The sequence below is a fragment of the Numenius arquata genome, chromosome 24 (assembly GCF_964106895.1).
Source record: "Numenius arquata chromosome 24, bNumArq3.hap1.1, whole genome shotgun sequence".
NCBI lineage: Eukaryota > Metazoa > Chordata > Aves > Charadriiformes > Scolopacidae > Numenius > Numenius arquata.
In genome coordinates this window covers 6,851,073-6,864,896 of record NC_133599.1, presented here as the reverse complement: position 1 = coordinate 6,864,896, position 13,824 = coordinate 6,851,073, and the positions used below count along the sequence as shown (strand labels likewise).

General features: G+C 45.7%; 1 protein-coding gene across 2 annotated transcripts; it reads left to right on the top strand.

Moving 5' to 3' along the window:
• The first annotated feature begins 251 nt into the window (after positions 1-251).
• Positions 252-10,360, top strand: LOC141475245 (tubulin alpha-1C chain-like). 2 transcript variants are annotated; one of them, XM_074163502.1, is made up of 6 exons: positions 252-323; positions 1,117-1,125; positions 4,533-4,755; positions 7,603-7,751; positions 9,124-9,804; positions 9,967-10,360. In XM_074163502.1, the coding sequence occupies exons 3-6, from the start codon at positions 4,635-4,637 to the stop codon at positions 10,258-10,260; spliced, it is 1,245 nt and encodes a 414-aa protein (XP_074019603.1). In that variant the 5' UTR covers positions 252-323; positions 1,117-1,125; positions 4,533-4,634; the 3' UTR covers positions 10,261-10,360. The 2 variants fall into 2 exon arrangements, with proteins under 2 accessions (XP_074019603.1, XP_074019602.1); XM_074163501.1 differs by lacking the exon at positions 1,117-1,125 and having other exon boundaries at positions 254-339.
• Positions 10,361-13,824: the final 3,464 nt, after the last annotated feature.

The window sequence follows — 13,824 nt, the reverse complement described above, 5'->3', positions numbered from 1 at the left end:
CCTCCCCGCCCCTGGTTACGAATTAGCCAATAGGAAGCGCGGAAAGGTGAAATTCATATCTGCGATCCAATGGCGCACAGCGGGGCGCATCCCGCTCCGTCTCCGCCCGGTCCCGATTGGGAGAGCGGGCGATCTCGACGCGGAGGCACCCAATAGCGCCGCGAGAAGGTTACGCCTCCGAGCGAGGCATAGCCAATGAGCAAGGCGCGGGGAGCCAGGCGCACCGCCTCCCCTCCCTATATAAGGTGGGCCCGGGAAGGGCGGCTGCTTTTGAGGTGCTGTCCAGACTCGTTGCGCGTCTGCTGCTCCCAGCGCTACCTGCCGCCGGCCCAAGCCATGGTGAGTGGGGCGGCTGGGGCAGGGGAGGCTCCTGGCGGCGGTCCCCACGCTGAGGCGGGAGGCGCGGGTTCGCCCCGACCCGCGGGCCCCGCGGCGGGGGAGGAGGTGCGGGCCCCGCGCCGGACTGCGGTCGCCGGCGGGCCCCGAGCCGCGCGGCCCCGGCGAGCTTTGGCTGTGCCGCGTCCCGCCGCGCGGCCTCGTCCCAAAATGGTGGCGGCTTCTCCGAGAACATGGCGGCTCGCGGCGGGACCCTCAGCCCCCGGCCGGCTCCGAGGTTGCGGCTCCCTCAGAGGTGACTGCGGCCCGGGCTCTCTGCGGCAGCGGGAGCCGAGGCCTGGGCTGGGGCGGCCTCTACGCGTCTCCCCGTGCCACAGGAGCGGGACGTGGCGAGGTGTCCAGCTCGCAACCCGGTGTGAGGGGCAGTGAGCTGCTGGGGAGCCCTCACAGGTACCTGTTGAATATGTAAATGGAGGGGGAAGAACTTCTTTAGGGTGGAGGAGGCCATCACCCTGTTCCTGGAGGTGCGGCTCAGTGCTTCTCTCCTGGTCCTTGTCCCTGCTGGAGTCAGGTGCCAGCTGCGGTTGGAGGTCTGGGAATGGGGCTGATGGTGGAGATTTCCTGAAGGACTTCTGAGAGACTGGCTGAGTAATAAAGCTGAACTGGAAAGACCTTGTAAGTTAGGATAAAGCTGAACTGGAAAGACCTTGTAAGTTAGGATTCAGCCCTGAAGGAACATCTGAAAGGTGTGACAGAGGGATGGGAAAGGAAAGAGGACAGAGATCAGCTGTTGAGCTGTGCAGCACAAGTGCCAGCTGTCAGTTGGAGTCTCTGGGACAAGTGTGAGGCCTTCTCCATGTGGGTGCTTGCATCTCCTGTGCATCTCTCTTTGGAAGGAGATTGTGGATGCCACAATGTTACCTGGATTTAAAAAAAAGTAGCAGACTGCTTCTGTGAATGCAGAGGAAACATTTGTTGAACTGAAATTGATTAGGAGTTAGAATATTGGAAGGATGTGTTCATGTCCTTATTTTGTCCATACCCTTCTGTGGGGGGGTGTTTATGGTCACACGTCTAAAAATTTAAGTCAAGAGTGTGAATGCAGCCCCTCACCTCTGCAGAGGATGGAGTTCCTGTTGAGTTTCACCCTAGGGAAAACATGTTCCTCATTATGGTATGTTGTTGAACTTGGTCTGAGCTGGTACTCATGAGACTTGGCTTGCCATCAGCTTCACATGGATGAAGCTGTACTTGAAATATTGTGCTGGAGAGCATGAGGGACCTAGAGCATGATCCACCAGGGCAGTGGAGAGAGCTGGGCTTCTTCAGCCTGGCAGAGTACAGCAAGGAGCCACCTAGTAGTGGTCTGCAACTACTAAAAGGGCAGCTAGAGAAGACAAAGCCAGTGCTCTTGAGCTGGAGCACATCATATAGCAAAAGGAGATAGGGAAATAGAGGCTGGAGAGGTTCAGGCTGGGCTGGGAAAATTCTCTGGGGGTTTTCACTGAAACTGGTTTTGTGCTTGAAAGTAGTGTATTTAAGTTGGGGGGGGCGGGGGGTTGTGCATTTAGTGTCAGTTACTTAAGGATTTTGTGTCCTGACTTGTGGCTTGAATACAGCACTAAAGGTTAAAACGTGTACTACAGACAGTACTGTTATTATCTATGAAACTTCCGTCAGTGATGAGCAAAGGCCCAGAGTTGTAGTGAGTGTGACAGCTGTCTCTTGTGTGTCTTTACAACTTGGACATTGTACTTTCAAGGCTCAGATTTTGTTCTGTTCTTCAGTAGTATTGGTACTGTCAGACTTCTGCTGCTGTGGGAAGGCTACGCAGAGCAGTCTCTTGGTGTCTAACAAAGATTTGTGTTTTATTAAATAGCCATGTACTACTTAAAAGTACTTGGTAGAGTTGCAGGAAAAGAGCTGAAAGACATGTCTTGAAGCAGGGCTGACAGCAGCACCAGGCCAGGTGTTTGTGACTGACTTTGTCTCACCAAGTTTTGCAAACCTCTGAGGATGGAGATCCCTTTCTGCCTTGCCTGTGACCTGTTCTGGGGCTGACCTCTCTGCTGGGGAGCTTTTCCTCACACCAAACCCGTGTCTCCCAGCATCTGACCTGAACCTTCCCGCAGAGCAGAGGGAGGGCTTCTTGGTGTGCTGGCCATGTGTCTCCTTTTGTAGCTTGGCACATTGCCTCATTGAGGATGCCCTGGTGAACATTCAGGATGGTTTCTGTGAGAACTCCCAGGACCTCTTCAGCGGGGCCACTTCTCAGTTAACTGCTGCGTTTTATTGATGCGGGGAGTTGCTCTGCCCCAACTGCTGAACTTTGTACTTCGTCAGAGTAAACATGCTGTGCTTTAACACTGCACCTGTAAGACCTGGTCTGTGGATGTGTTGCTCAAGTCGTACATTCGAAGACTTAAATTTTCTCTTTGGAGCATGAGAAGTTGTTGCTTTGTGTAGTTTGAAGTAGTGGTGCTAGTTCACGTGATGCTGTAAAGCTCGTACGTAGCCTGACATCTTCCATGCGTTCGCCTTGCTTGTCCATGCCAGTCCCTACACGCTGTCTGCCAGTGATCTCCCCCAGCTGCTGAGGAGCTTCCCCCACAAAGCTGGGGTCACTGACAGGACCTCAGTACGGGCCAGGCAGCGGAGTGAAGTGGTGGTATAGCTCTATAGTCTTTCTCCTGTCCCTTCCAACCATGAAGATTCTGTGGAAGAGTTGCAGGCCGTCCTCCTTCCTGCTTTCCTGAAAGGGTGATTTGGCCTATTTCACTGCCATGGCCTGGCGTCTCTGCGCCCTTGTTGGGACGCGGGCAGAAGCAGCTTCTCCTGTGACCTTTTTTACAGCGTTGTAGACTGGCTGTGCTCTGCCGTTGCCATACCTTGCCAAGCCCAGTGCTTCAGCCTGGAGACCAGTGGAGGAATGCTATTGGAGAGCAGTCATGTGGCAGCAGCTTTGAGTAAGGCCAGTTGCAGAGAGGATGTGGATTGCTCTCCTGGAAGCTGTACATCTGATTACACAGCTTAGATGGATGGGGAGCTGGAAAACAACAGTTCTCAGCTGTTCAGTGCTGTGGTTGAGAACATGTGATGAGTTCTTTTGGCAATTGTAGATTTTAATTTCTTGGGGTTCCCAGGGAAAGTGAAAGGACTGTGCTCCTGCTTTCTTGCATTGACTGTTGATGTGGACTAGGCAGTTCCAGGTCCTGCTTATCCTGGAATTTCAGGGGACTAATTAATTGCATCACCCAATCATAGAGTCTGAACATAGTTAAATGTGACTGTTATTCAAAATTGCCGTATATGCAGGCTCTTGTAGAATGTCTGTCACTCAAACCCAGAAGTTAAATATAAAATGCCACAGATGGAGCAGGAGTTTGGAGATGGTTCCATTGTGGTTTGGCTTTTAATATTCAAACCCTATGCTGAAATATTAAGGAAGCTGGATTTATGCTCTGGACATCAAAGGCAACTTGGGAATCCATAAATTGGTATGAATAGATCCTTTTGCTGACATGAACTATTTTCTATATAGCTTAAATGAGGTAGTTTCATCTAGTGCTAAGGAGTTCAGCGCTTTGCATACAGCAGTGGGATGTGAGGCCTGATGTTCCATTCATGAAGTGATACTAAGGGTTTCGTTAAGAAAAGACTTTCTTACAGAATGGCATAGTTCCCTAAAGTGGTCGGGAATCCTGAATATTTTTCCGGGTTTTATGTATATTAAACAAAATGGCCCTGGATCTTGCAGAAGGTTTTGCTCCCTCTGGTGGCTCCTGTGGCTCCAGGGGCCAGAGTTCTGGGGGTTCTGGACACTTAGGCCAGTGGCAGGTGTAGTCATCAGTTTTTTCTAAATAGTCAGTGTTTGTTATGAAGAGAGGAGTTGGCTGAAGAATTTGGAAGAGTTGATCAAACTCTTCCTGTCTAATTGAGGGTAGGAACAAGAAGGAAGGGAATGAGTTTGTAAAAATGACAATGTCTAAAAGGGTCTTTCTAGGTGGAGGTGGATGATGACTGAAAGAGGCTTTTGTGTTCTATTGTGGTTTGTGCCAAATGCCCCTAACACCAAGACAATAAGGCCAATGTTTTAGTAGCTTTGCAGTATGGGAGTTCAAGCTCTGTGTGCTGAATGTTTTCTAAACAAGGAAACTGCTGTTTCTGCTGAGTGATCTGTTTTTTTCTCCACACAGCGTGAGTGCATCTCAGTCCATGTTGGTCAAGCTGGTGTGCAGATTGGCAATGCGTGCTGGGAGCTCTACTGCCTGGAGCATGGCATCCAGCCCAACGGGACCATGCCGAGTGATAAAACCATTGGTGGAGGGGACGATTCCTTTAACACGTTCTTCAGTGAGACCAGTGCAGGAAAACATGTCCCTCGTGCTGTGTTTGTGGACCTTGAACCAGCAGTAATAGGTAAATACAGTGACCGTGTGCTGTAGAACATGTCATAGGGCTTGATTTAACTTACACATTTTCTGACTAAGGGTTCCATTTCTTTAGTCCTGCAAAATGCTTTGGGACTTTACACTTTTAGTATGTAAAGCTTCCCTATGTCTTCCTAGTGATGGAAGATACTTGGCTTTGTTCATTGAGACTGGCAAACGTGCACTCTGGAGCTCTAAAGAATTGAAAATATTACCTTCTGCCAGTCTGTTTCTTCTTAATATGCCTTGGGCTTTTGCTGTGCGAGGACTTAATTATAACCTATTGAAACAATATGACAGAATGTGTACAGCACTCTATAGGAACCTTTTTAAAAGAAGTGATATGTATCATTTTCTCTTTGTACATTGGAATGATTCCTGTGCTTTCTCAAGATGACCTTCTACTTTCTGTAGCATGGGTAGTGCTTGCAGAAATGATTCTCACTTGCTAGCCTAAATTCAGGGACTTCCAAATATGTGCTTCAACTTCCTCCTGCCTTATCGTTGAATAACAATCCACTCTTATCCTGAAAATCAGTTGTACCCCAAGCTCTGGCAATGCTGGCTCTTAGTGTTCAGATGTGATCCCACGCATCAGCCACTGCCCGGTCCCATGTTCTGTGACATTAGCTATGCTGTCAGTCCAATGCCAGTTACCCAGTTTCACCAGACTTGTTCCTTGTGTCATGAGTATTGACTTTGCTCTCACCAACGTGTGTGCCTGAAGTAATTCTGCTGGAGCCAGTTTTGCTGCTGTCTTACCTTATGTAGTGATTTGGGGCTCTCGCAGAAGAGGTTTGTGTTGCCTGTGCTTGTGCAGTTGCTGTGTTTATCTTTCTGCAATCCATAGGTTGGGAAGGGGAGATGAGTGAACAGGCTCAGGCTGCTCCCATACACCCAAACTGTGGGTCTCTTGTAACTGATTTTCATTGTAACACCGCAAACCACTTTGTGGCTAATACAGTAGAGTGAACTTCTGCAGGAGAGCAGAAGGCTGTTGGGCAGGTCAAGGGTGGCAGTGCTGGGCTGGTAACTTTGAAATGAGCCAAAGCACCTTTGACCATACATTAATATTCCCAGGAGCTGTTGCAGGTCTGACTTTGTTTTCTTGAGACCCGTGGCTGTTGCTTCCTCTGCTGCTGGCCAGGTGGTGGCTCTAAGCAACCAGGAAAGGCTGAGAAGCGGGGTGAGGGAGAGCAGGAGGCAGAGCTGACACCTTGCCTCTGGGTGAGGAGTGGGTGAGCCTTGGGACAAAGGGTTGTTCCAGTGCTTGTTAGTGATGCAAGTGTAGTACAGGGAGAAGGGCAAAGGGCTGTCTTAGAAAACACTTGGTAATACTAAAAAAGTTAATGCTTTTTGTTAAAGGTTACATTATGTACCTTCCTGGGGGCAAGCCTTTTTTATTCCTGCCCTGCTTAATTGAAAATTATTGATCCAGGCTCCTGGGATTTCTGGAGCTTCCAGATCAATGCTGCTCTTAGCGAAAGCAGCAGAGCTGCTGTATGTGTACACCAGCTCTGTGGGCATGGGGGTAAATACCATCAAACTTTCCACAAAGAAATAGGGCAGTAACATGTAAAAATCTACCCCTGATAGACTTAAAAACATGAAGAATTGCATTTCCAGGGCAAAGTTAATTTAGCTGCCCCCTAAACTCTAAATTCTTTATTACAGCACACTTTTGTAGTCCAATGACTGATCTTCTTAACTCTGCAAATTGTTACTTCCCCAGGACCATCTTGACTCATGTTGCCTCTACCAGCTATGGTTTTTTTGAGGTTCTATATTTTTTCCCTTTTACTGATTTGTCCTTTATAACTTGGAGTGATAATGCAGAAAATCTTAGAAACATATTTATTTTGAATGATAGACTTCTCAATTGTTTCTATTTTGGTACAGCTTGGAAATACTTTAGAGTATTGGATTGCAAACTGCAGTGGTAGGTGATCAGTCTAAATTGGTTCAAAGAGTAACTGTATTTTTGAATTTTGAATTCTACTAACCTTTGTCTTGCTCACTCTTTTTCAGATTAAAAAGAATATATGCAAACAGGCAACTTCAGCTGTAGTTAATAAAGCTCTCTGCTTTTTGCCTGATTTTAATTAAAGGATGCAGTACTGCATTAGTGTACAACTCCAGAGTGGCTTGAGCTAAACCAGAGACAAAGCTGTGCTGAGGGTCTTTGTATCTTTCTGGTAGGACAGAGCTTTAGCCTGTTAGATGTAAGTGTGTATTTCTGATAACTAGTGGAGGTCATAACTCTAGATTGTTCTCCAGATGTGTAACTGGTGGGGGATGCTGTGTGTTCCTTTCCATGGTTTCTTTATAACACAGCCATTCGTGCTGTAGCTTACAGCTCAGGATTTGCATAACTAAATATCTCTACAAGATATTGGTTCCTTTTGACCATTCTTTCCCTCAATTGAACTTTCCCCCAAGGCTTGAGAAGGAGACAAGCGAGTGGTGTGGGCTCTGACCGCCCACTGCTGCAGAAGCAATAAGGCAATGTCCTGGGGGGCTTGGAAAATAAAGGGGATAAAAAGCAGTATTTCAGATACTGATGTACAAAATGGGCCTTAAGTTGTTTTAAACTGTAGGAGGATGCTATGGTCCAATTTTAAATTGCTCTGGCAAGAAAATGTTCAAGCAGTAACTTCATTTTTCTTGTAGTCAACATTTAGACTGTACTAAGTATTGTCACCTACTGATAGGTAGAAATCAAGCTGTTTTTTATCTCAAGTGTTTAGGTACCTTACTCTGGATGCCCTCAGAAGTTTGAAAAAGCTCTTCTCCATAGAAACCTAACTTGTAAGTAATGTTCATCTTGTTTCCCCAGATGAAGTTAGGAATGGGACATACAAGCAACTCTTTCATCCTGAACAACTGATATCTGGTAAAGAAGATGCTGCAAATAACTATGCTCGAGGTCATTACACAGTTGGGAAAGAGATAATCGATCTAGTTCTAGAACGTATCAGGAAACTGGTAAGACTTTTATTCACTGAAGGCTCTTAAACTTCTTTCTTAATCCTGTTTTACAGGACTTGGAAATCAGGTTATCAAAAGTACAGAGGCCTATAAATTGTGCTTTAATTTATTCCATGGTAGGAGAATCAGTGGACTTAGTCTGCATCTTAGCCAGCTGAGAATGGCTGGATTATTCCTGTCAGATATGACTTTCAAATGGCCTAAAATGCTGATGAGGCACCTAAAACTTTAGTTTCATGTTCAACTTCAGAAAGCCAGGACTGAGATAATTATGATTTGCATAGCTCCTGCTGGAAAAGGGTTGGTCTCTGTCTGGGGCTCTTGGAAGGAAGTTTAAATAGGAGTGTTTGCTTCTGTGGTTTAGACTTTGGTTTGCATTTCCTGCTTTTATAATTTCTGAATTAATTTTATGGTAATAACAGAAAAGGGGACTAAATCTCAGGAAGTTGGGATGTTTCACGTTCCCTGGTACTTTGATCATGTGGCAAACTTCTGAAGATGTCAGCTTAGAAGGTTGATGCTCCCTTTTTAGTGCTGCTAAGCATGTACTTTACCAAATCTGTGTCACAAAGGTAAGGAATTCTCATTGCACAAAGAAATCCAGGGTACACCTCTGGTGCTTTAATATGGAATGCTAAATGAGCCTTACTGAAAAGTACACCTTTTTCAGATCAAACCTGGCATTATTCTCAACACTTGGCTGCCACCATCTCTAATTTTAAAGCTAAGATAAGCTTGCAGCAGGCTGTACTTTGACCTGAAAAATATGGTTGCAATTTCTTTTTACAAGCTGTTGGAAGTCCCTGTCAGTCCTGGGAATCAAGCTAAGCATCATGTGGCACTTCTTTCTGAGGACAAGGCCATGTAGTTTCTTCGTCTGAGAAGCCTGAACTGGAATGGCAGCATAATACATTTTGACAACTCGTTTCCCTGAACTGAGTTGGTGCTTGTAACTCTTACAGGACTATAGCAATAGTTCTGGGACAGGGGGTTGCTCCATTTTTTGTGCAGGTACAGAATGTCAAATCTGTATAAGGGATAGATGGTCTGCACTTCTTTGAATGTTATTGCCTTTCATGGTCATTGTTAATGGCCTTGGCCTGAGAACTGGGGGTAGGGGAAGTTTTGAAGTAGTAATTTGAAGTGCAGAGGTCACCTTCCAGTATGTAGGGAGCTTAAAATAGCCAAGAATACAGTATTTCTTATAGGGCAGTTCTTTGGTTATCAGTGGATGAATGAAATTCAGTATTGCTTTCCTGAAGCTTGAGCAGTTGGTATGTGTGCAGAATTCGGTGTTGGCTTTCTTGAACATGTTTTGGAATTCCTAATGTCTGCATAATTGTTTTAACACATTTTTTTTCTCTTTCAGTCTGATCAATGCACTGGCTTGCAGGGTTTCCTGATTTTCCACAGCTTTGGAGGAGGCACTGGCTCAGGTTTTACTTCTCTGCTGATGGAGCGCCTGTCAGTTGACTATGGGAAAAAATCAAAGTTGGAATTTGCCATCTACCCTGCACCACAGGTCTCCACAGCTGTTGTTGAGCCGTACAACTCCATCCTGACCACCCACACCACACTGGAGCATTCCGACTGTGCCTTTATGGTTGACAATGAGGCCATCTATGACATTTGCCGTAGGAATCTGGACATTGAACGCCCGACCTACACCAATCTCAACCGCCTCATTGGCCAGATAGTCTCTTCCATTACTGCTTCCCTCAGATTTGATGGTGCCTTAAACGTGGATCTTACTGAATTTCAAACTAACTTGGTGCCTTACCCTCGTATCCACTTCCCGTTGGTAACATATTCCCCAATTATTTCAGCAGAAAAGGCCTACCACGAGCAGCTCTCGGTGTCCGAGATAACCAATGCTTGCTTTGAGCCATCCAACCAGATGGTGAAGTGCGACCCTCGCCATGGCAAGTACATGGCCTGTTGTATGCTGTATCGTGGGGATGTTGTCCCCAAGGATGTCAACGCTGCTATTGCTGCTATCAAAACCAAGCGCACGATCCAGTTTGTGGACTGGTGCCCTACTGGTTTTAAGGCAAGTCTCAGTTACATAAAATTTTTTTACAGACTTCTCATTCACTGTCATGGGCTTATGAAGTATATTTACTCATTAAGATGCTCTGTAGGTACCTGATTTGTATTACAGTAATTTCAAATGCTACACAGAAACTCAAGGTCTCTTCTGCTTTTCACATAGGTTGGCATCAATTACCAGCCACCAACAGTGGTTCCTGGTGGTGACCTGGCCAAAGTCCAGCGGGCAGTGTGCATGCTGAGCAACACAACAGCCATTGCCGAGGCCTGGGCTCGGCTGGACCACAAGTTTGATCTGATGTACGCCAAACGTGCCTTTGTCCACTGGTACGTCGGAGAAGGGATGGAGGAGGGGGAGTTCTCAGAGGCTCGGGAAGACTTGGCTGCACTTGAGAAAGATTATGAAGAAGTGGGCACGGACTCAATGGATGGAGAAGATGAAGGTGAAGAATATTAAACATAACAGAAGTGAATTGCAAGTCTTTGCTATTTTACTGCCTCTTCAGTAGCCATGTAAATCATGTCAAATAATTGGAATAAACCTCTTTGATCAAGACATTTGGTAGTGTCCAAATGCTATGTATGTTCACTAACTACACGTGAGTCGTCATTAGTCTAGGAGATAGAATTTCTTTCTGAGAAAGATATCTGAATAAAATAATCATGCTATAGTTAGATGAGTTCTTGTACTTAAGATGTTGCTATTTGAAGAGCTAATAGTGCATATTTTCCCCCAGAATACAGGACTAGAATGTGCTGGAGCTTTTGCTGGAAGATGAATTAGCTACACTTTTTCAAGGCTCTAAAGCTGTTGTCACCGGAGGCAACAGGAACTAACCTTGTATTACCCTTATGAAAAGATGAAACACCTTCAACACCAAAGGCTATTTTGAGTTAATTTTCCCCTAAACTTAGACTAAGCATGGGGCAGTAACTTAGAGATGCAGTACCCTGGAAGGGGAAGAGATGCCCAGAAAGGGTGTGCACAGCACGAGGAACCTGCTGCTTCTGTCGGGACCTGTGTGGTGGTTGCCCTGGTGTTGCTGTGTCCTCCCACCAAAGGAACTGCAGCCCTGTCTGCCACTTTCTGTGGAGTCAGCCTCTTGCTTGAAGCTGTCTGCAGCAAAATCTCTGTGTTAGCTGGCCAGGGTGAAACACTAGTTTTCCCTGGAACTAATTCTTTTGCAGAATTAGTCCATGGGTTCAGATATGAAGATTGCCATCCTCCTGTGTAAGATGATGTCACAGGAGAGGGTTTGGCTAATCGGGTTATCGTCACATGTGGATGGCCTCTGTTGGAAACCATCTGTGTGGTCTGAGTGGGGGCTTGGGGACACAGGGCAGCGATCCACAAACCACTTCCTAACTCTGTCTTGGTGGGTGACTTGAGGAATCTCCCACAAGCAGCAAAGGTGGAATAGTCAAATATGTTAAGATGAGAATTGAATACTGTGATTATAGGATGCCAAAGTCTGACTCCAAGACTGGATCTGAGCTGGAGAACCCCTCCCTGTCCTGTTTCAACCTTATTTATATTTCTGCTGATTTAATAGCAGAGTGCGATTTAGGCCGAGCCTTGAGGCCTGTGTTTGTTGATGAAGATGTTCGTACCTGCTCAGCAGGAGTCTGGCTGTGCTATGAAAAATGCCTTCACTTCCTCCTGCCTGGGAAACCTGCAGTACTTGGGCAATGCTGCAGTATTTGACATCAACTCATAAAGTAGGAGCCTTTCCCTAACCTTAGTTTTAACTGTGACTTGGGTGTGTGTATTCTACTAGATTCTGCTTTTAATTTAGGCTAGTGGGCTGCTGCTGTTGATGGAGGGTGTAACAGAATAGCCCGGTCTGCAAGGGCTGACCAGTTACGTGCTTAGGCTGAAAACCCGTTGTCCTGAATTACTGCGTTTGTGTTCTTGCAGCCATTGGGTTGAGTCAATCTGATTTGAAATGAATTTAAATTATTGAAGATGAAGTTACCAATTTTATATAGATGGTGAGAACAATCTTCAGTCTTTAACCCAGATGAGTGCCTCAAACTGCCTTGTCAGCCATGGCCTCGTGCAGAATATACAGATGCTGCATGAATCAAACCTCCTGCCATTCAGCAGAGCTGAGCATGTCCGAGCTTTCAGTGAGTTTCTTGTTTGCTTTTGCTTCTGTGTTTTGGGATAGGCATAAGCGTAGAGAATTTCAAGTCCTGTTGATTAACGTATTTTCCTACTTACTGGATGATTAAGCAAATGTGCTAGGCATAACCCAGGAGACGGGCGCCTTCATCGCAAGTCGGATGGACTTTGTTTCAGTGCATGCATTTAGGTTTTTAATGTGCTGGCAGTGCCCACGGGAGGAATGTGCAAAGGGCTGTTTGATGCCTTGCAGGTGTCTAGGTCTTTGGTGTGAAATCTAGCATGGGTAGCAGATCATGGGGAGTGCTGTGCGGCCACAAGGGCCAGCACCAGCATTTCCTTTAAAAGTTCTGTGTTTCAGGGGGTTGTTGTGGGAGTGGGTTTCTGAACTGGCCTGCAGTGTGATCTTCCAGCAATGATTTGGCTCTTCTATCTGGGATTTTTCGTTTCATTATGTGAGGCTGGCATGCTCTCTTCCCTGCTGATACTGTCTGGGTTTTTACTGTACACGTGGATTACCCGTATTTAGAACACTGCAGCTGAAGCGATGGGAATTGGTTTGCAGTGTGTCAGAATGTTTTATCCGGGCATGTACAACGACGAGTCTGTGTAGGACACAGCACTCCAGCGTCCTCATAAAAGGCTTGTGCATGCTGAGCTCTCTGAAAATCCTGGACTGAGTAGGGAATCGCATTCAATGTAGGCATTAGATTTGAGATGCATTATGCTCTTAATTTTTAAAATGTAATGTACCATGTAATGCTACTTTGAAAAGATGGAGAACATCCACTGGTGGAAGGCTTGAGAAGAGGTGTGACTTGTTAGCCGTTGGACTGATGCTGAAAATACATTTTATGTTCTCAGCCTACATCATACTCACATCTTATTAGTGTTAAGAAAGGCTGTTGCATTAGCTGGCGGGCAGTTAGCTCTCAGTGTAGGCATCTGCATAGTCAACTGAGGTAAGATACTGGTTTTCTCAGATAAGAAGCCAAGATAATTACAGCAGGAAAATCCTGCTAAAAGTGCTCTTGCTCCAGCTAGCTGGAGAAATCCTTGAACACGTTAGAATTGCTAGCTGTATGGTCGAATTGACACTGGGTGGTTTGTCTGTTTCCTGAAACGTAGAGGAGATCCTATACTGAATTAAAATTTGAGTGTAACAGTGAATACCTTAACTTGCGGAGGTTAAGATTAGCAGTCACTTAAAAGAAAATGCTTTATGGGCGCTCTGAAAGCCTTTAATTCTGAACTTCAAATGCATGTTTTCTTTGTTAAGAAATCCCCATACTTATCTTTGAAAAGTCCTGTGCCTATTTGCAGTGGCAGAAGTGCAGGCATTATCTAGTGGTAACTAAATATATCTTTACCTGTGTGGTAACACAGCTCTCTCCAGGATTGAGATTGGCAATTAATAGCTATCACCTGTTACAAAATAACTTGTATGACTCATGAAGTGGAGGAGGAGGAGGAAGTGAGCTGGAGCCCATGGCGTGTTGCTCTGAACTTTGTTGTAAGTTGCTGATGGTATCTGTGAGATCTGTTCTGGGATGGTTCTGGTGCTGTTCCAGGGGAATGCAGTGGAGCAGAGTCTGATTTCCACCCACTCTGCCCTCTGAATAAGCAATATGAATGCCTTTTAATCTGTTAATGTCTATATTATATATATAATTACATACATTTCTAATTTCTATAGTAAGCATGCCACAGCGTAATTGTATGATAAAAATCTCTGTCAGTTTTAGCTTTATGGACAGGATAGGTAACATAAGCCCACAACTGCACATGCTGCTGCCATTTCCTACAGAGCAAATTTTTCTCAAATAAAATTCAGAAAGGGCTTTTATGCCTCAGATACCTGGAAGCCTGTCAGATAACTCACCCAAGCAGCTTGTT

Bases quoted from the DNA above. Each gene is read 5' to 3' on its own strand.
- LOC141475245 (XM_074163501.1), top strand. The intron at 4,756-7,602 runs GTAAATACAGTG...TTGTTTCCCCAG, and splicing joins CCTTGAACCAGCAGTAATAG to ATGAAGTTAGGAATGGGACA. The intron at 9,805-9,966 runs GCAAGTCTCAGT...CTTTTCACATAG, and splicing joins GGTGCCCTACTGGTTTTAAG to GTTGGCATCAATTACCAGCC.